Here is a 20,855-nt window from a genome sequence, read left to right as displayed (position 1 = left end):
ACTTTGGATATTTAAAATAACGCTTTAAAAAGTTTTATTTAAATGTACGCAATTGTCGTCTTAGTATGTAATGTTTACCTAATTACGATATCTAATATAATATAATGATAGCAATAAAGTTTATTTGCCACATTATTATTTAAAAAAAAAGAACATTTGAACATGTTACAATATTTATAAAGAAGAACCATAATACTATAACTATAATATACTAAACTAAATCTAATATTCAACTTAATTAATAAATGCGGTAGCCAGGACGATTTTGGCTTATCCTACCAAACCTATTACATGTGGTAATTTTTCCAAATAAAACACAATTTTTTATTTATGATTCCATAATTGGACACCTTATTTGACGGCATTTCCCAAAGCTAATAAAAGAAAACTTTTTACAAAGATTCACAATAAAAGAAATATTACTAAACAACAGAAAGTTATAACAGAAATAATCTAAAATTTAATACAAAACAAGGCACAATTTCTGATTCAAAAGCGTCCATTACACGGCATTCGCCGTACGTGTCTGTCATTACCCTCATCCTATTAACGGATTTACATGCTGCAGTTTGACCATCTTTGTGAGAGGCCGATGCCTTTAATAGGGCTATCGAAGTCCTGTGGTGACAGGTCACCGGCCTTTCATCGTGGGCAGATAAGAAACATGACTGTATATTAAGACCAAACTAAAAGAAACAAATAAAACTAAAGCCTGAGAGGTTATGGCGTGTGAAAGAATTTATTTAAAAGTCAAAGTAAGCACTTCATTTTACAAAAGTGGCCCAAGAAAACTGTAAAAGTTTTGCGAATGTTGTGAGAAAAATAGATTTGCTTTGCAAATTGTGTCCTTACGCCTTTTGTTCGTTAGTGTTATGGGGTCAAACGTTAGTTGGGAATATTGCAACCTCATTATTGTATTAATACTAAAATGAGTCCAAACTATTGAGTAAACTCAATGCGAGGCAAAATAAATCATCTTTAGATCACATCTATCATTTATTAGCTTTAGGTTAAAGATATCTTGTGGACAAGCGTTTCCAAGTGATTTTTAAAAGTTATGCACTGAGCAACTAAACGTTCAAATACGAGACAACCACAACATAACTCTTTCAAGAGACATTTGCAGCCAGCCAAACTTAACAAACAGGTGTGTATTTGTTACTGTAATAGCTCGAACTACGGTTAATCTTAAGATTTAAGTGTAAGTCTTAGGACTTACCGACATGAGTTGGTAAATGTAAGTATTTCTGGAAATATGACGATTTTTTCGAGCATTTACCATTCGAGTTCAGTATATGCTAGGTTTTACCACTGTCAGCTGGTAGATGTTGGTTTTAGGAATAAAACACTGAGTAATTTTTAATTATTTACTTTAATGCACTATTAGACAAAACAGGTACATAGTATTATACAGGTATCATATGATAGTAATAAGTACAAACTAATAACAACTTATTTAAATTATTTAGAAAAAACACATAACGTATATCTCTGAATATCTCAATCTCTATCATATTTATCTAACTGAATCAGTAGCTCTCTATTTGGAATTTATCAACAAAATACAAACTTGCTTTTTTTTTCATTGATCTTTAAATCGCTTGAGTGAGTGCTTTAGTTATGGGGTCAGAGTTCAGTATCCGTTAAGGGGGGATTTCCGCTGAATTATCACCCATTCGAGATAACGCTCTTTGAATGCCTCTTTCGCTTTCCATATCTTAATTTATATTACTTAATACTATGCGTACTACTCCTACTTAATTTATTAGTTAGGCGCGTCTAGCCGATTAAACCCCAAACCATCACTGTGCGGTGTTAGGGTTGCGTCTAAGCGTCTAACTAATAAATTAAGCGTCTAACTAATAAGTTAAATTAATTAATACTATGATATAAATACACAAAAAGCGTTACGGTTTATATAGGCCACTAATTCATAGTAGTGTTATCGTCCATTTGATAGGAAACACATCTTTAAATGAAATATTAAGATCAACTTGGTAAGGTTTTATTTTTAGCAACACCGTCAAACCCGTTAAAGATCATTCTTTGTATTTACTTTGTATTTATTTATATTTTTAGAAACTGAAAAGGGCGTTTCTACGCATTATTAACATGATGACCAAATTACCTCATAAATATAACTCAATTTTTCATGATTTTTTACGTTTAGCACAAAAATGTTAAGCCAAGTTCACGGCGTGTTTCGCAATAGGTACAACTATTAATTTCGCGCTTAAAATAGTAAAAGTTGGACTGGGACACGCCAAAGTATTTAATTATTGTTAAATATTTTCACATGACCGTACGATGTAGTAATTAAAATACATTATAACACTTTATTCAAGTAAGACTATATTAATTAAAAAATTTCATCGGAATTGTAATTTCGCCATAACAGTCTGCGTCGACTCATTAATCGTAGTAGCTTGTCGGCTATTACGTATCTCAGTTGATAACTGTTCTTTTTATCACTATAAACAGTGCCCAACTGTAATTGTCAAACTATGCTATTTACATATTATATCGTAAATCTAATTGGCTGTCATAAGCATCGAATAACCATAATAGTAATGGCAAGTTCAGAAAAATAAAAATAGCTATTTGATAAGTAATTAAAAGTGTTCAACTACGCATCACACATTATGATAGTGACAGCTTGATAGTGAAACCTAACAAAGTACATAACACCAGTTCTATCAATTGTCAGTGTCAAACTCAGTAGATCGCTTTAATATCGAATAGGTCTGCAGGGTAAGTTCAAATGCCTATTTATTATGTTTTGAATTTTTACTACCTAAATTTTATTCACAATTATTGGTAATAGAATTGCGACTGACTGAAAAATATAGTTAAATTTTCTTTTCAATTCAGGTTTAATTTTCTACCATAGTAATAAATAATCTATCACAATACCAATAGTACACGTAGTAGACACATTGAAACAATATAAGATAATAACTGCAAGTTTTCAGCAACAGTCTATTAGGCCTTAATACATAAAAAATATAATATAAATCATGTTTGTTAGTGACAGAAAGTACGCAGCACTTAGCTTATAGAAATGTGCACAGCGCTATGATAGCTTAAGAATATCAATGAAAAGAACAATAATGTCAGTGCGTATACGATGGTGAAGGGGAAAGTCGTAATTAGAGTACATCGTTATCTGCAGCAGGATGCACGCGCCCTTTCATCTAGTGTGAATAACTAACTGCTTTTTGTATTTTTCCGTTTGACGCCATTTCTTCATTGCATAATTTTTATAATTACTAAGAAACAAAGCTAGTGAGTATTTATTTACATCATTAGTGCCCTGCGGTTTTTATTGGTAGGCAATTTATGTGATTAAATATAGTGTGTGGTAATAATTGTGGCAGGTTGGTTTTGTAATCTAAATACGAATTAACATTACAGCGGCATGTCTTTTCGTAAGCATGTAGCCGCCGTTCGCAAGAAGGCCGCTTTAGTCCTCGCCCTCACCACATACGCCACTTCGACAAGGCTAAACAGGCGAGGACCTTTACTTCGTACTTCGCTCCAGTGAGCTTCCGTCCTGCCCTTCAGGCGATTGACCCCCCCGCGACGGCCCAAGCCGAGGTTCGAGTCTCACAGGAGTCCCTTGCGCTAGTCGCGGCAAACCCGCCCTTTCAAAGCCAAGCTTAGCTCGCCAAAACAGCCTGTGCTGAGCTGTAAAGGCCCTTAAGACCAACAGCGAAATTCCTTTTAAAAAAAGCACTGGATGCATTCACCGTTGCAGCTTCGGTCTTCCGCATCACTGTTGCCGCAGATCATTCGGCGTGGCCTTCTTTGGCTCAACCGAAACAGTTAACTTAGCCGCAAAAGTTAGACGCTTAGACGCAACCCTAACACCGTACAGTGATGGTTTGGGGTTTAATCGGCTAGACGCATCCGCACGCAGCAAGGAAATACGGAGCTGTTTGCAAAAAGAGACGATGATGCAAAATCATCCCGAGTCCCGTGCCACTCCGACCGCCCTCCCTCCACACCCAAACTCTCACTGGGTAGCCCGCTTATGGAATACCACATGTGGATGACCATGGGCAGCTAATCCACAACCTCCCGTGTAAGAAGAAATCCGGACCCGATGATGATGAGACTGACGTGGGAACGTGTTTCTAGATAAAACTCTATTTAGTGTCTAAGCAACACAATTACATTTTTTCACTTCAAAATAACTTTTGATTCTAGAAATGGGAATTCCGCGGTTTCTATGTGATCTAAATTATTTTTTTCACCCTGGGATATAAATGATAGGGAACTGTTACAATTGATTTTGTTGTTTAAATGAGACCTTATTTATCGCTGTGATCGGGAAGCTGGCAGAGCATTTTACGATTTAAAAATATCAAATTTTAAAAATTTGTTTATTTCTAAAAACTATCAGGAACTATAAAACTATTGTGTGTGCTGCCATAACTCTACTCTTTTTGTGTTCTGCTGGTAAGTGCTCTCCTTACTTCACAGACACCTATTACAAGGTAAAAATAAAATAAAATACGTTTATTATGGAACATAAGATAGACAGGTATCACTTATTCCATGTCATTAAATTTGAACCTGTCGGCATCCGTACTCATCGGCAATGAAGACAGAGGGTGAGTGCCGAGAGAAAAAACCGGAATAAAAAAATCTCTCGGTACTCTTTTACTCCCAAGACCACCCCTCCCCTCGCTACCATGCAATGCAAGCATGTCGGAACTATAGAAGCATAGGTCCAGACCGCCTTCTATGGGCCTTAATTTCAAAGTGTACATGAAATTCGATTTCGATGTCGAAAAACAAAAATATGCGTGTCACGTGAAAAGACATACCTACTTGCCATTAGAAGTTAGGCTTTATCCTGACCCCTATAGCTTTTACATATTTTGCAACATCGTGGAATGAATATTGTAGCTTTATATTGTGCTGGAGCATACAATTGTTGTTGTGACTCATGACAACATTATTTGTCATAAAATTAAGTGCACATTGTGCATTCGATTATATTAGTAAAGCATCTACTAATCACAATATAAATTATAATGAATAATTTTAAATACATATCATAATTAATTAGGTGTCTCTGTAATACTACTGAAAAAAAGTCGGTATGACTATTCAATATTTGTTTGCTTTTAAATTACGTTACTTCGTATCGTAGTTAATGGCCAGTGATCCAGTTTAAAGGATTTACGTCAGTGTAGCTTTATTCATTTGATTATCTTATTTTATGTAATGTCACAGGTTTAAGTGGTTTAAGTAGCATCCACATTGTGCAAAATTTACAGCAGCATTTTTAAAAAGTTAATTTTTAACATATACGTATTTCTCTATATTTCTTGAGTATTTTTGACTTTAAAGACTACCACCTCGGACTGCACGTGGTCTGTATTCAATTATACCACCTTATAGAAAATATAGTTTTTAACGAATTCCATTTATTCGTTAATAAAAACTTATTTTTATCTTATTTTGCATTGTATATAACAATATTGCCGACAAGCAATAGATCCGTTTACCGTATAACCATTACAGTTATCGAGCACATCCGATTCCTTTGAAGAAATTGTTCATATCTACCATTACATTTCCTTCCGAGATTCTCTTCTTTATTTTGATAGCCTTAAGAACAATTTGTTCGTCGATAAAATATTTGTGGTAAGTGGATGCCGATTTTGATTTATCGTAGCTACATCCGAAAGGCTTGTGCGAGAAGCATTTCCGAAATATATGATGTTTGGTCGTGATTGCTTCTGCTCACCAGTAATTTTTTTCATGGGGAACATGCAGATATATGGGGGATAACAATCGCGCTGCTCGACTAAAACTACTACGATTTAGTGTTGAGGTTTTTTATTGAATAATTAGCGGCACATCGAAAATTCTTTATTGTACGCACTTAATGAACGACCCGAAATACAATTACAAAATTCTAATAAAATTATCTACTTATCTATAAGCATTTCAATTAGTATTTGGGTATTAAATAAGACATGTCCTTATCCTTATATATTCACGCGTATTATCTCTTGACAAATGTGACCATAAAGAGAATTTATATCGACCTCGTAATGTTTAGCGAAGCGGTTTATGATGGCGCCAATTGCCAATACTTGTTTGTACACTTTGCCGATATGTATCACCTCGAAATCATTCGTTCAATATACTCTATTCATCATAATAATTTATAATATACATACTTCACTCTAAACAAGTGGCCACAACTGTTACGAACAATTAAAAATTATAATTTATTTCTAATAGTTATTGTATTTCTTGTTCTTATAATATAACTATTAGTTTTACTTACATTTAATTTAACTAGATAAAGATAAGACAAAATATCATTAAAACGCTATATCTCTTTAATGAGGAATCTCTTTAATTTACAGCTTTATATTCAAAGTTTAGAGTCTAGACGTTGAAACAAATTCCAGTGATTAGTAATGTAATGAATGGATTCATCTGTTCAGACCAGACAACGCAATGTGACCTCACGGGGATTATCAAGTATCCGGGTTGTCTGGATCTTGTTCTTGGTATTGAACAAAGCCTTAAGAGCCTTTTTGATGTAACATTCGTATGAAACAACATACGGATATACTGTCATTTCCAAGTTTAATGTCAATCACTACATAGTATAAAACAAAGTCGCTTTCTCGTCCCTATGTCCCTTTGTATGCTTAAATCTTTGAAACTACGCAACGGATTTTGATGCGGTTTTTTTTAATAGATAGAATGATTCAAGAGGAAGGTTTATATGTATTATAACATCCATTAAATAGTAGAGAAGTACTGTCATTTTTGAGGTTTGTAATGTAATGTCGTAAATAATTACATTTTTTCCGCTTACATTGCAAACACAGGCTGAACCCTACGAGTTTGATCAAAATAATGTACTAAGTATTGTACACATTGAAAAGGTCTACAGAAAAGTCCATGATGGTATATGTCTATCTCTTATGGATAACCCACAATAACTTTTTTTTGTCATTTACTTTTAACGACAAATAATGGCTAATTTTCGAAGCGATTTTAACCAATACAGCATTAATCCTTAACCAATAGTAGTAGGGATTCACGGGTTCTGCCTCAAGAGAACCCGTGAATCCTCGCGTGGGTGGCCAATATCAGCGTCACGGTATGACACGAAACTAAAAAAAAAAAAAAAAAAAAAAAAGTTTGGTCTCTTTCCCCACTAAACAGACCGTGCTGAGTCGATAGCACTCACTCCCGAAGCGATATTTCTCTCTGTTTCGAAGTTAGGTTTTGCTATACGTTGCAAATTAATCGATTTACTAATCACCTCATAATAAGAATGTAACGTCTCGTCCAAATCCTCATTTACTAATCACCGAGTCAGTTTCGTATCCATAATTAGCAAATTACCATGCGCATTTACCTGCAAATGCACCAGGACAGATGGGAAAAGGATTTACTGAACATTAAAAATATGATTTCCGTGTTTTATGTGTTTATTTGCATTATGTTACAATACAACTTTACTAGTGTCATGTCATTTCTTGGCGAGTCATACGAAAAATTTCTGAGGTAATCTTCCAAGCTGAAACCCCAGAACTTGTAGTACAAATATACTACACAATACTCCCCACAAAAGGCAGAATAGATGTCCTGAACGCTAGCTGTATTATAGCTCCATACCCGACAATTTCTTCTTAAAAAATCCGCTATTACTCTAATAGGTTTACGTCCAAATGAATCAAAATATTCTCCAACTTTTTCGTGGTTGATATGAATAGCTACCCAATGAGATCCTGGTTGTGAGTCAGGGTCGAGATTGCATATAATAAATGTGGGTAAGTGTACGTGCTTTGGTAGGCGATTCGAGGGGTACACGCTATACTGGATGCTGGGATGTATTTTATGGAGACTCATTTGCAGGTTTAATGTATTCATTTTTACTCCAACGCGTTTGACCTTCTACTCTTTGTATTTAACAAAAACGGAAAGGACCCTTGAGAATCACGTTGTGCTTACTTAGCAATTTAATACTGTCTTCGAAAACTATCGGAAGTTTATCAGAGCGAATTCGCAAAAGCGACATTAAATCCATAACTGTTAAGATACTTGTATATTTAGAAATAAATAGATCTGCTTACGTTCAATATTTATTCATGATTTGACAAACTTACAATATTTAAAAAATTACACAAACACGGATAAAATCATTACATTACTTATTGTACATACGTTATATGACTGTTGTATTATTAACAAGTTTGGTATAAAAAAATAAAAACATTTTGATTACAATATACTATGATAAGAAATAACAATTATTTTAGTATTCAGAGAAACTTATTTTATATCAAAACATGACTTAAAATGAGTAGACATACTTTTATGATTGCATTAATTATGACAGATTCACATAATACTTTCTCTTTTCATAAAATACAAAAGTAGAAAAGTTGCAACGGAATGTAACAAAAATGAGATTCTGTAGTTGAAATATTATTATATTATCCCATACATTTTCAGATAATGAATCAGTCATACATAATAAAAACTTACAAAATGTGATGTATCCTAACTTTAGTGACAAAAAATAGCATTTTTTCTTTTAAACATTATGTTTGGCGGTTAAATAGAAGCAACATTTACTAATAAAATGTATTAAAATAGACAGAAATTATAATAACATAGGGTAGGAGAAAGTAAATTAGATATTTAATTATAAACTATAAATTCTTGTTAAACAATAAAAATATTAACAGGATTAATGAAGATCTAAAACAATAACAATACTTGTCTTTTTAGTAATAAAAAATCAAAATTGTTATACAATTATAAGAAGAAACTAAAAAAAATTAAATACTATTACCTATTTTAACACCAACAATAAGATTTAAAATTAACATGTTGTCATTAATAAATATTTATCCTAACTATAATTTTTTCAGAACTTTACAATTACTTTTTTTACAATTTAAAGCTAGTCATTTGTCAGGTTATAATTTTTATGATACATTGAATTCCTAATTACCCTAAGACCATAACTTTGATTACACTACTTATTTATTAATATTATGATACATTTATATATGATACAATTATAAATCTTAAATAATCCATAATACTAGTATTGGAATCTGTAATTAATTATTAACCATAAATATATTTATGTTGTGTTGTATAGATCTCTCAAAATCCTATAAGTAATTAAAATGTCATAGAACATAGACAAATCGAAAAGTGTATGTAGATAAAACTCATGTGCATATTCTAAAATATTTTATCTGAATTTTTGGAGTTTAAATTATGTAGGTACTGATTTCGAATAAGCCTCTTAGACCTTTAATGTGAATATTAGAAAAATAATAGCAATAGGTGAACAAACAGTCTACTAGTAATAAATAAGACGCAAATGTTGACGATTTGTTAACACAAAAATAATCACATAATCTGGAGTTCCTCTTAGAGTGGAATAATATAGTTTTATACACTTAATTAGTTCTTATAGTGTTTTAATGCCATCCACCAAATTAAAACTTACACAAACTACAAGGTACATACGCGAATGTAAATACAGATATTAGTTTTATAAAGTGTTCTATTAAACTGGCATTATTACATGAGTTACGTTTAATTTTGACAAAACTTTTGCTGGAAGTATGTACGAAATTTGTCTAAGTAATTTACTTTTTGAGGGATTCGTTATTTACTGATAAAATTTCTTCCAAATATTTAGAAGAAATCTTTGTATTGTAGGTAGTAAAAAAACTTAATGTTTTGAAGCATATAAAAATAATACTAATTCTTTTGTGAAATCCTTCAGTGTATATATTTCAAATTATTTTAACTTTATTGAAAGGTGTATGTATTATATGTATAACAATCTAAAAATAATCAAAGAAATACAAACAATTATTTCATTTAGGTTTGAAGTGCCACAAGTATTAATCATCATTTTTTAAATATATTAGCAAACGAGCCTGCGGAACGTCCAGTAAGGGACGACTCGATTTATTTTTATATGTTATAGTAAAATTAAAAAAAGACAAATACCTTCCACAAAAACTGCATAATATACTTTAAAATCTTGTAATTGTCTAGAGGTAGCTTTTCGAGAATCAATATTTTCACCTTTCTTGCCTTCCTAGGTATTACCCAGGCTGAAAATATAAATTAAATACATTCCTTTAATTATGACCAACTTCATTAAAATTAGATTAACAATTCTACTCCTGTTTTGTACATATATTTTCTGTTAAGGAAAACTAATATTTTTATGCCAAGACAGAAAAATAGTTGTTTCCTAGAACTTTAGGACGAAACACAAGAGTAGTTTATTATTTTATATGAGTAAATATATTTTAGGGATTAACCTTAGCTATATAGTATATACAAGTAAATACACAAATATACTAAACATGTATTTAGTAAAATCTGTAGTACATTTTAATCACATATTATTGAATTTTCCATCTATGAGTTTTATTCACTAATTGATTTAAATAAACTCGGTTATCATGTTATAAAAATGTAACAGATTTTAATGTATTGAAAACTACAAATAAATTTACTTAAAATATGCATAGATAACCCGCAAATTCTTATACCCACTAAGTACAATTATGATAGTATGTTCATAATACAAAAAACAAATTTTATTATTTCAGAAATAAATAACATAAAAAACCAATATTTATATGACGTAGTTAGCAAATATAAAGGTTAGTAAATATAAATATTGGTTTTTTATGTTATTTATTTCTGAAATAATAAAATTTGTTTTTTGTATTATGAACATACTATCATAATTGTACTTAGTGGGTATAAGAATTTGCGGGTTATCTATGCATATTTTAAGTAAATTTATTTGTAGTTTTCAATACATTAAAATCTGTTACATTTTTATAACATGATAACCGAGTTTATTTAAATCAATTAGTGAATAAAACTCATAGATGGAAAATTCAATAATATGTGATTAAAATGTACTACAGATTTTACTAAATACATGTTTAGTATATTTGTGTATTTACTTGTATATACTATATAGCTAAGGTTAATCCCTAAAATATATTTACTCATATAAAATAATAAACTACTCTTGTGTTTCGTCCTAAAGTTCTAGGAAACAACTATTTTTCTGTCTTGGCATAAAAATATTAGTTTTCCTTAACAGAAAATATATGTACAAAACAGGAGTAGAATTGTTAATCTAATTTTAATGAAGTTGGTCATAATTAAAGGAATGTATTTAATTTATATTTTCAGCCTGGGTAATACCTAGGAAGGCAAGAAAGGTGAAAATATTGATTCTCGAAAAGCTACCTCTAGACAATTACAAGATTTTAAAGTATATTATGCAGTTTTTGTGGAAGGTATTTGTCTTTTTTTAATTTTACTATAACATATAAAAATAAATCGAGTCGTCCCTTACTGGACGTTCCGCAGGCTCGTTTGCTAATATATTTAAAAAATGATGATTAATACTTGTGGCACTTCAAACCTAAATGAAATAATTGTTTGTATTTCTTTGATTATTTTTAGATTGTTATACATATAATACATACACCTTTCAATAAAGTTAAAATAATTTGAAATATATACACTGAAGGATTTCACAAAAGAATTAGTATTATTTTTATATGCTTCAAAACATTAAGTTTTTTTACTACCTACAATACAAAGATTTCTTCTAAATATTTGGAAGAAATTTTATCAGTAAATAACGAATCCCTCAAAAAGTAAATTACTTAGACAAATTTCGTACATACTTCCAGCAAAAGTTTTGTCAAAATTAAACGTAACTCATGTAATAATGCCAGTTTAATAGAACACTTTATAAAACTAATATCTGTATTTACATTCGCGTATGTACCTTGTAGTTTGTGTAAGTTTTAATTTGGTGGATGGCATTAAAACACTATAAGAACTAATTAAGTGTATAAAACTATATTATTCCACTCTAAGAGGAACTCCAGATTATGTGATTATTTTTGTGTTAACAAATCGTCAACATTTGCGTCTTATTTATTACTAGTAGACTGTTTGTTCACCTATTGCTATTATTTTTCTAATATTCACATTAAAGGTCTAAGAGGCTTATTCGAAATCAGTACCTACATAATTTAAACTCCAAAAATTCAGATAAAATATTTTAGAATATGCACATGAGTTTTATCTACATACACTTTTCGATTTGTCTATGTTCTATGACATTTTAATTACTTATAGGATTTTGAGAGATCTATACAACACAACATAAATATATTTATGGTTAATAATTAATTACAGATTCCAATACTAGTATTATGGATTATTTAAGATTTATAATTGTATCATATATAAATGTATCATAATATTAATAAATAAGTAGTGTAATCAAAGTTATGGTCTTAGGGTAATTAGGAATTCAATGTATCATAAAAATTATAACCTGACAAATGACTAGCTTTAAATTGTAAAAAAAGTAATTGTAAAGTTCTGAAAAAATTATAGTTAGGATAAATATTTATTAATGACAACATGTTAATTTTAAATCTTATTGTTGGTGTTAAAATAGGTAATAGTATTTAATTTTTTTTAGTTTCTTCTTATAATTGTATAACAATTTTTTATTACTAAAAAGACAAGTATTGTTATTGTTTTAGATCTTCATTAATCCTGTTAATATTTTTATTGTTTAACAAGAATTTATAGTTTATAATTAAATATCTAATTTACTTTCTCCTACCCTATGTTATTATAATTTCTGTCTATTTTAATACATTTTATTAGTAAATGTTGCTTCTATTTAACCGCCAAACATAATGTTTAAAAGAAAAAATGCTATTTTTTGTCACTAAAGTTAGGATACATCACATTTTGTAAGTTTTTATTATGTATGACTGATTCATTATCTGAAAATGTATGGGATAATATAATAATATTTCAACTACAGAATCTCATTTTTGTTACATTCCGTTGCAACTTTTCTACTTTTGTATTTTATGAAAAGAGAAAGTATTATGTGAATCTGTCATAATTAATGCAATCATAAAAGTATGTCTACTCATTTTAAGTCATGTTTTGATATAAAATAAGTTTCTCTGAATACTAAAATAATTGTTATTTCTTATCATAGTATATTGTAATCAAAATGTTTTTATTTTTTTATACCAAACTTGTTAATAATACAACAGTCATATAACGTATGTACAATAAGTAATGTAATGATTTTATCCGTGTTTGTGTAATTTTTTAAATATTGTAAGTTTGTCAAATCATGAATAAATATTGAACGTAAGCAGATCTATTTATTTCTAAATATACAAGTATCTTAACAGTTATGGATTTAATGTCGCTTTTGCGAATTCGCTCTGATAAACTTCCGATAGTTTTCGAAGACAGTATTAAATTGCTAAGTAAGCACAACGTGATTCTCAAGGGTCCTTTCCGTTTTTGTTAAATACAAAGAGTAGAAGGTCAAACGCGTTGGAGTAAAAATGAATACATTAAACCTGCAAATGAGTCTCCATAAAATACATCCCAGCATCCAGTATAGCGTGTACCCCTCGAATCGCCTACCAAAGCACGTACACTTACCCACATTTATTATATGCAATCTCGACCCTGACTCACAACCAGGATCTCATTGGGTAGCTATTCATATCAACCACGAAAAAGTTGGAGAATATTTTGATTCATTTGGACGTAAACCTATTAGAGTAATAGCGGATTTTTTAAGAAGAAATTGTCGGGTATGGAGCTATAATACAGCTAGCGTTCAGGACATCTATTCTGCCTTTTGTGGGGAGTATTGTGTAGTATATTTGTACTACAAGTTCTGGGGTTTCAGCTTGGAAGATTACCTCAGAAATTTTTCGTATGACTCGCCAAGAAATGACATGACACTAGTAAAGTTGTATTGTAACATAATGCAAATAAACACATAAAACACGGAAATCATATTTTTAATGTTCAGTAAATCCTTTTCCCATCTGTCCTGGTGCATTTGCAGGTAAATGCGCATGGTAATTTGCTAATTATGGATACGAAACTGACTCGGTGATTAGTAAATGAGGATTTGGACGAGACGTTACATTCTTATTATGAGGTGATTAGTAAATCGATTAATTTGCAACGTATAGCAAAACCTAACTTCGAAACAGAGAGAAATATCGCTTCGGGAGTGAGTGCTATCGACTCAGCACGGTCTGTTTAGTGGGGAAAGAGACCAAACTTTTTTTTTTTTTTTTTTAGTTTCGTGTCATACCGTGACGCTGATATTGGCCACCCACGCGAGGATTCACGGGTTCTGCCTCTTGAGGCAGAACCCGTGAATCCCTACTACTACCAATTAAATACCTTGAATACATTGTTCATTTAATATAGATCTATACAGCCCATTACAGATTATTTAGCAGCGATCGAATGCGTATATTGTCGGAGCTTTCCAGCGACGGAAATAACAATACATAATAAAAATCTGCTTTTCATCAGCATTGCACCCGTGCGAAGCTGGGGCGGGTCACTAGTAAAGTTATAAAAATGACGCATTAGTATAGGTCTCTTGAGAGTTTTATATTTTATATTTACTTCTTTCTTACATCGTATAGATTGGATTAGTTATATTAAAAAGCATAACACCAATGTAGTGTAAGTTTTAATAAAAATAAATACGACACCGTCAAATTAGAAAGATTTTTTGTAGACATATTTTATTAAATTGGAATGTTTCGTTTGTCGAATTTGTAGATAAATAAGAATTCTCTAGGAAATGTTTTGAACCTTGTTCAATTATCGTCCGCTCGCCTTGCTACTGTGGCATCCCTATTAGAATTAACTCCTCGTAAAACCCAACCTTTGCCAGGTTGTGACCGCTCTCCCCCAATAGGTTTATCGTGGGGGTCGTATAGCTGCGCTAAAAGCATTCGACGTGGCCTCTTGGATAAATTAGGGGTGCTACCATGCAGCATTAGGTAACTAAACACAATCAGATCTCCGGCTTCAACAATAACAGGCTTTGCTTTTTCGATAGGGTATTTTTTCTAAAAATAAATGAGTACGTGTTAATAAAAAACAAAACCAATAAAATTAAATTACATAAGCTTCTTGACATTATACAATAAGGAAACTGTCTCAATTTGGCATTAATTACCTATATATTTATCAAGAAACTATCAAACCTGATCGACATAATGAAATTCGCTTCCTTCTTTTGGTCCAAAGTCTTCGAGAGGTCCAAACTTGTGTGAGCCCGGCCATACAAATAGTGTACCATTCTCTACGTCAGCATCATCCAAAAAAAGTACAGCAGCCGTCACAGTATCATTTTCGTATGGGAAATAGTGGTAATCCTTATTACAAAGAAACATTGATTTTAAGAGATTAATTGATCAGTTATCATATTGGTAATGGGTGTTTTTTACCTGATGCATAGGATAAGCGGCTCCCTTTTCTGGAGGTTTATAATGTGCTTTGGTATGATGAAGAGCAATGTTGGGTGTACCCATTAGGTCCTCCATAGCATCCAGCAGATTGTCGTTATACAGGTATCGCCCAAAAACTGCATGGTGCATTTGTAGGTTATGGATTCCTTTAACCTAAAATGATATATTGGGTTATATATGTGGTTCATTGTATTTATAATACTATACATCAATACATTTAAGCTAAATTACTTCCTGTTTTACACGTTTTAACTAACCAAGTATTATAGGTTACATCTTTGAGTTATAATAAATTATCAATACTTATTACAAGCGCCCATGAACTTGAACTATTGATAAAATATACATAACAAAGATGTAATGAAACGCAATAGCATAATATACGTTTGTGCTATTGCGTTTGCCTAAAAAGTCCCAAACATGTATTGTAAGTAAAATCCATCCAAATGAAATAATGCAATCTGTGAACAATGCATTGAAATTTTTTCTAGGAATCCTCGAAAATTTAATTTCGGCTTCAAGTTTAGATAATGTGTGGGTAATATGTTAAAAAACCCATATAGTGCTTATGTAATACTTGAAAAACCCCTTAACGATAATAATCATTCAGATTTATTGAAATGTAATACGTACTGTATAAGGGCTATCACTCGCTCTATGGTTCTTTTCACTGCCTACCCAGGAACTCTCCATCTTGGACTCATTTTTCCTATGGAACAGATTATCATACTCTTGAGTTATCCTCTGTAATTCTGTGCCTTGAATGAGCTTTTTCAATACAATATAACCATTGTCCTTGAAGAACTGGATCTGATCCTGGCTGAGCCTGCCCATTCTGATGGTTTCTTAAGAACTGAAGTTCGCGATATTGTCCCAATGTTTATATAAAAAAAGGTCATGGCTCTAGATAACTAAGGTAAATAGAACCGAGGAAATATGTTTACAATCTGACGTCGTGATTGTAGCGATATGCCTCGTTATTCCAGATTATACTAAAATAATTAGTAGTTTATAAAATAATTAAAATAATATAATTTTAACGTCGAGAAATAGATTTGTAGTAATAGACTTTATTCTAACATGTATTACAAAAATATTATCTATTACTTAAAAAATAATTAAATTTACTGAATTTGATTTGATTGACGTAGTTACGACAGTAAGTACTAGGTCTGTACTTACTATCGTAAATGAATACACGGGGAGTAGATAGCAAACAAGATGTTTTACATGTTTTACATGTTTTAATTGTATAAAGCTACATGTAAAAATCAAATAGCGGATGTGACCACATCTTGCCAGAATTACAGCTTGTATCCTTCAGGGCAAACTTTCCATTTTTGCTTTTATCAGGTCATTTCATGAGTCCATGTTTTAATTTATTTATTAACACTTCGTTACATTATAATATAAAAATTGAACATATTTTATTATATTGAATAAATTATAAAAAGTCGTCAGAATTCAGTACACGTATATTAATCGTATAGGTTACGACAGACAATATCTTTTTATTAAAAGAAATCGACGTTAGAATGTTAATTTTATTAGGAGTCCGTTTTTTTGCAAAAGAGTATTTTTTTAAATAAAAATCACAGTTACTTAAGGTACCTATTGAACTTTTAGGTTAAATTGAAAAATAAAAACTTAAAACTTTAAGTAACAACGGAACAGTCTTTGATATAATATATTATGAAATGTTCAAATTTGTGTTGGTATTTCATTTCACAGCTGCATTTTAAATGCTAAGCCTTAAAACTATACTGAGTGCCTTTTTAGGTTAAAATGTTCTTGGAAGATAATTTTGTTAAGTTGTTACTCTGTGACTACTACGAAATTTCATAGACTATAAAATTGTAGCTTTGAGAGCAAAAGATAGTACATTTCAGTTTGTCAATTTAGCGCAACACTTCTTGCACAGAAATAAATTACAAATTAGACCGGAGGTTTTGAAATCAAACCTAATAGTGTGCGATATAAAGTCAAGTTTAATAGTTACTATTAACGCCAACGTAATTTTCTTAATCATCGTATTGCAATATTTAAGAAAAATTCCTTCATATGTATTTTTTATATGGCTTTTTTATTCCTATCAAATTAACCATGGCAATTGCCGTGAAATAGATATTGTCAATTGCCGTGTATTTGTAAGATTTTTAGTTACGATAAACATTTTTCAGAATATTACTTTTATCTATCCAAAACAGCTCTCTGAAAGTCAATGTCTAAAAATATTAATCAAAGCTAAATGAAGGCTTCACAAAAGCAATAAATTGACCTGTATGTTGGGTCCAGTGGGTGGTTGATAAGAAGAACAAATGGCCGAGTGCCATTCCGTCTTTCACAAAGAAAGAGAAATTATTTTTAAGTGGGAACATTACTGTACCATTCAGTAACATTGGACGATATATGCGAAAGATAATGACGACTATTCGAAGGGCAAACGTTCCCTTATGAATACCAGATAACGTCCATAATTCTAACGTATGTGAGAAATATTTCACCACTTTGATATTAATACGTTGCTAAAAGATTCTTTGTTAACAGTCAGGATATTTAAACTTTTTTTTAACCGTAAAAATATATAATACACAAATAACTAATTTTTATTTATACTTTCACTACTATTATCTAAAAACAAATCTTTGACAAAATTGTGAATATATTGCTTGACCTTATGAGGGAGGGTGGACCTAAGAGTATCGCGTCTGTCAGAAGGGAAAATTCCAGAATTCGGCTGTATACCGATATCCAACATAAGCGGTAAATTCATGTTCACGGAGATCGTTTGGTTAGGTAAAGATATACCCTGTCGAAGTGGATTCTCTAAGCCAGCATTCTGGTAGTTGTTAACTAACTTGGTAAAATACGAACTCAGCCTATACAGTGGTCCAGGTGAAGTATGTAGAGGCTTAAAGTAGGTATCGATGTCGTGAGAGCATTCCCCTTCATGTACTAAAATCCATCCTTAAATATGATAAATTTAGATAGAGATTAAAATCATGTTTTCAACTAAATAAATTTGTTTTTATACACTTAAAACATACACAACAATTTAAAAAATACAAGTAAAATTTATTTAATAACCAATAACCAAAATTAAGAAATCTCGTCTAAAATTATGAAAATATATTATACTTATGGATACAATACTCAATATATGTTACTGAAATCTGACCTTTAACTGTTGAATAAGTTAGGAAATGCTATTTTAGTAAATACATAGTAATATTTTAAAAGTGCCATGCTTTGAGTCATCTTAGCTAATACTATGACTACCATCAGTTTGTTGATTGATTTGTCTTCATTACTTTTGTAGAAAGCTACAATTCGCTATACCAGAGAGATTAACAAAAGGTTATCTAAGTGAAATACTAACGTTTGCTGTATTCAGTCCTGCATTGTGCATCTAAAAATTTGCAGTAAGTTTCAAATGTATGGAATCCTCGATAGAATTCATCTTTCCACCAGCCAAGACAAAGACCGAATATCGACACACATTGCTGGTACTCTTTGTTATCCACCGTCCTAGCACATACCTTGCCAACCCTATAAACAAAACGCACATAGAACGGCCTTTATAATATGAATGGCCTTAGAGGAGAGATAATCTTTGCACAGAAGAAATATATGAAATATAATTGTTTAAGCGGTTCTATCTTCAGAAGTAAAAAAAACATCATGAGTAGATAGGCCAAAAAGTCGATGGCGTCAGGAATATAAAAGTCCAGGGGTTGGTTTAATGGAAGGCTGGAAGGGCCTGATGGTATTAAAAATTAAGTTGCTGGCTGCAACTTGCAGCAGTAGTACGGAAATAAAAAAAAACATAATTTTTATGAAATACGACACCGTGTATATAAATAGTTGCATTCTTCTCCGCAAACAAGGGGGGTTTTGGTTGTGGTCTCATTTGGGCCAAGTTCTTTGTCCAAATAAAGCCAGTGACCTCCAGGCCAATACGGCTCATAGCCATGATTTGGGTTGTAGTCTGGTTGAAGCTTCGGCACATTCTTCTCAACCCACGATTTAAATGTTCTACAAATAGATATATTGTAGAATCGTGTTGCAGATTGAAAAAGTATAATCGCCTAATAAACAAATAAACATAAGATATTATGTAATTTCCAAAATAAACTTTCTTTTTTTTATTAATCTTCAAAGTACAATCATTGCTCATAATATGATTTTTTTTTCCAATGCTACTACTTTATACAGATATAGATATAAATACATTATTGTACAATGTCTTAAGCATTTGATACTAGAGTTATGTGACGATACTCTTATCATACTTACCCTTTTGATGCTTTCATTTTTGCTGGTGTACATAAATACAGGACTGAAACAATTTCAACTAGTATGCATTAATAATTAAATACCTACAGGACTGGAGATTTTTCTTTGCCGCTTTTTTACTAACTATTATTATCCCTATAACTGAGTTCAACTAACTGTAAATGCTTAACCATCAGGGCTTAAGTGGAAGCGACAAAATTAAAAAAAAATGTACAGTCGCTTATAAGCTACTCAAAGAAAAAACCCCCATAGTAAAATCAAATTCTGTAAAAGCATGCTCCCTTTACATATACATCGCTTTCATTTAAAAAGAAGAATGTTAAATGTTCGCAGTTGCCAGTTTCGACCAGAAACACCAAATGAATATAAGAACAACTCTAAAGAAATTAACTAAAGAATTTATTAGCTCCATACAAGTCTCACCTGGATGTTTTCAGCGAAACAAAAATTTAATTTCGTGCAATGTAATAATAATAGGAAGGAGCGTGAAGCGAGAGTCCTGGAAAACCGTGCGGCCTCTTGACTGTAAATATTTAAAGAGTATTGTCGGATTGGCCGGTTTCCTACGTCCAACATTACCATAAAATATTGAAGGCTATAAATATTTCTCACTAACTACGTAGGCCAGGGGATCTCTTGTAAAATTATTAAAAAATTTAAGTACAGGTTCATCAGGCACAAGATGATGTGGCGTACCTTTGTCTTATATCTAATATAATCATTAATATAGATATAGGACATAGGTCCGCCACAATGCAATGCAACTGCATAGCGACGTGTATGAACTTTATTATCAGATGTAAACTGTTTTTAAAAAACAAATGCATGAATATACTGGACTTTGAAGCATTCTTTCGTCTTGGCCAGGTTTAATTCTTCAGATTGAAGCTTAATTTAAGTATAGCCTTTCAAAAGAAAACAGAAGTTCATTGTTGAATTATGGAAGTCTTTGGTTTTAATTGACGAAGATTTGGTGAAACTGTATTGATAAATTCGAAAAAAATAATACTAACTGTGCGTTGAAAACACGAATTCCTTAAACATAACTGCGACGACTATTATCAATTATCGACTAGTTCAAGTAGTATGTTGTATACAAATGCAGTTTATCCTAAGTAATTGTTAACCAATCAATTTCTTTTCTTTTGTAGATTG

The 20,855-nt window shown here is 31.3% G+C and overlaps 2 protein-coding genes across 2 annotated transcripts; both read right to left on the bottom strand.

Moving 5' to 3' along the window:
- Positions 1 to 14,599: 14,599 nt before the first annotated feature.
- LOC111003851 (phytanoyl-CoA dioxygenase, peroxisomal) lies at positions 14,600 to 16,270 on the bottom strand. The gene is made up of 4 exons (XM_022274574.2): positions 16,038 to 16,270; positions 15,384 to 15,557; positions 15,141 to 15,311; positions 14,600 to 15,002 (listed from the first exon to the last, which is right to left on the bottom strand). Exons 1-4 carry the CDS (start codon positions 16,236 to 16,238, stop codon positions 14,748 to 14,750), a joined length of 801 nt encoding a protein of 266 aa, XP_022130266.2. The 5' UTR covers positions 16,239 to 16,270; the 3' UTR covers positions 14,600 to 14,747.
- A 2,508-nt stretch (positions 16,271 to 18,778) lies between these two features.
- On the bottom strand, positions 18,779 to 19,717 carry LOC123689653. The gene is made up of 3 exons (XM_045630863.1): positions 19,701 to 19,717; positions 19,254 to 19,439; positions 18,779 to 18,953 (listed from the first exon to the last, which is right to left on the bottom strand). The coding sequence occupies exons 1-3, from the start codon at positions 19,715 to 19,717 to the stop codon at positions 18,779 to 18,781; spliced, it is 378 nt and encodes a 125-aa protein (XP_045486819.1).
- Positions 19,718 to 20,855: the final 1,138 nt, after the last annotated feature.

The sequence above is a fragment of the Pieris rapae genome, chromosome 1, assembly GCF_905147795.1.
Source record: "Pieris rapae chromosome 1, ilPieRapa1.1, whole genome shotgun sequence".
NCBI lineage: Eukaryota > Metazoa > Arthropoda > Insecta > Lepidoptera > Pieridae > Pieris > Pieris rapae.
The sequence above is the reverse complement of the archived record's forward strand: the minus strand, read 5'-3'. Positions and strand labels throughout refer to the sequence as shown.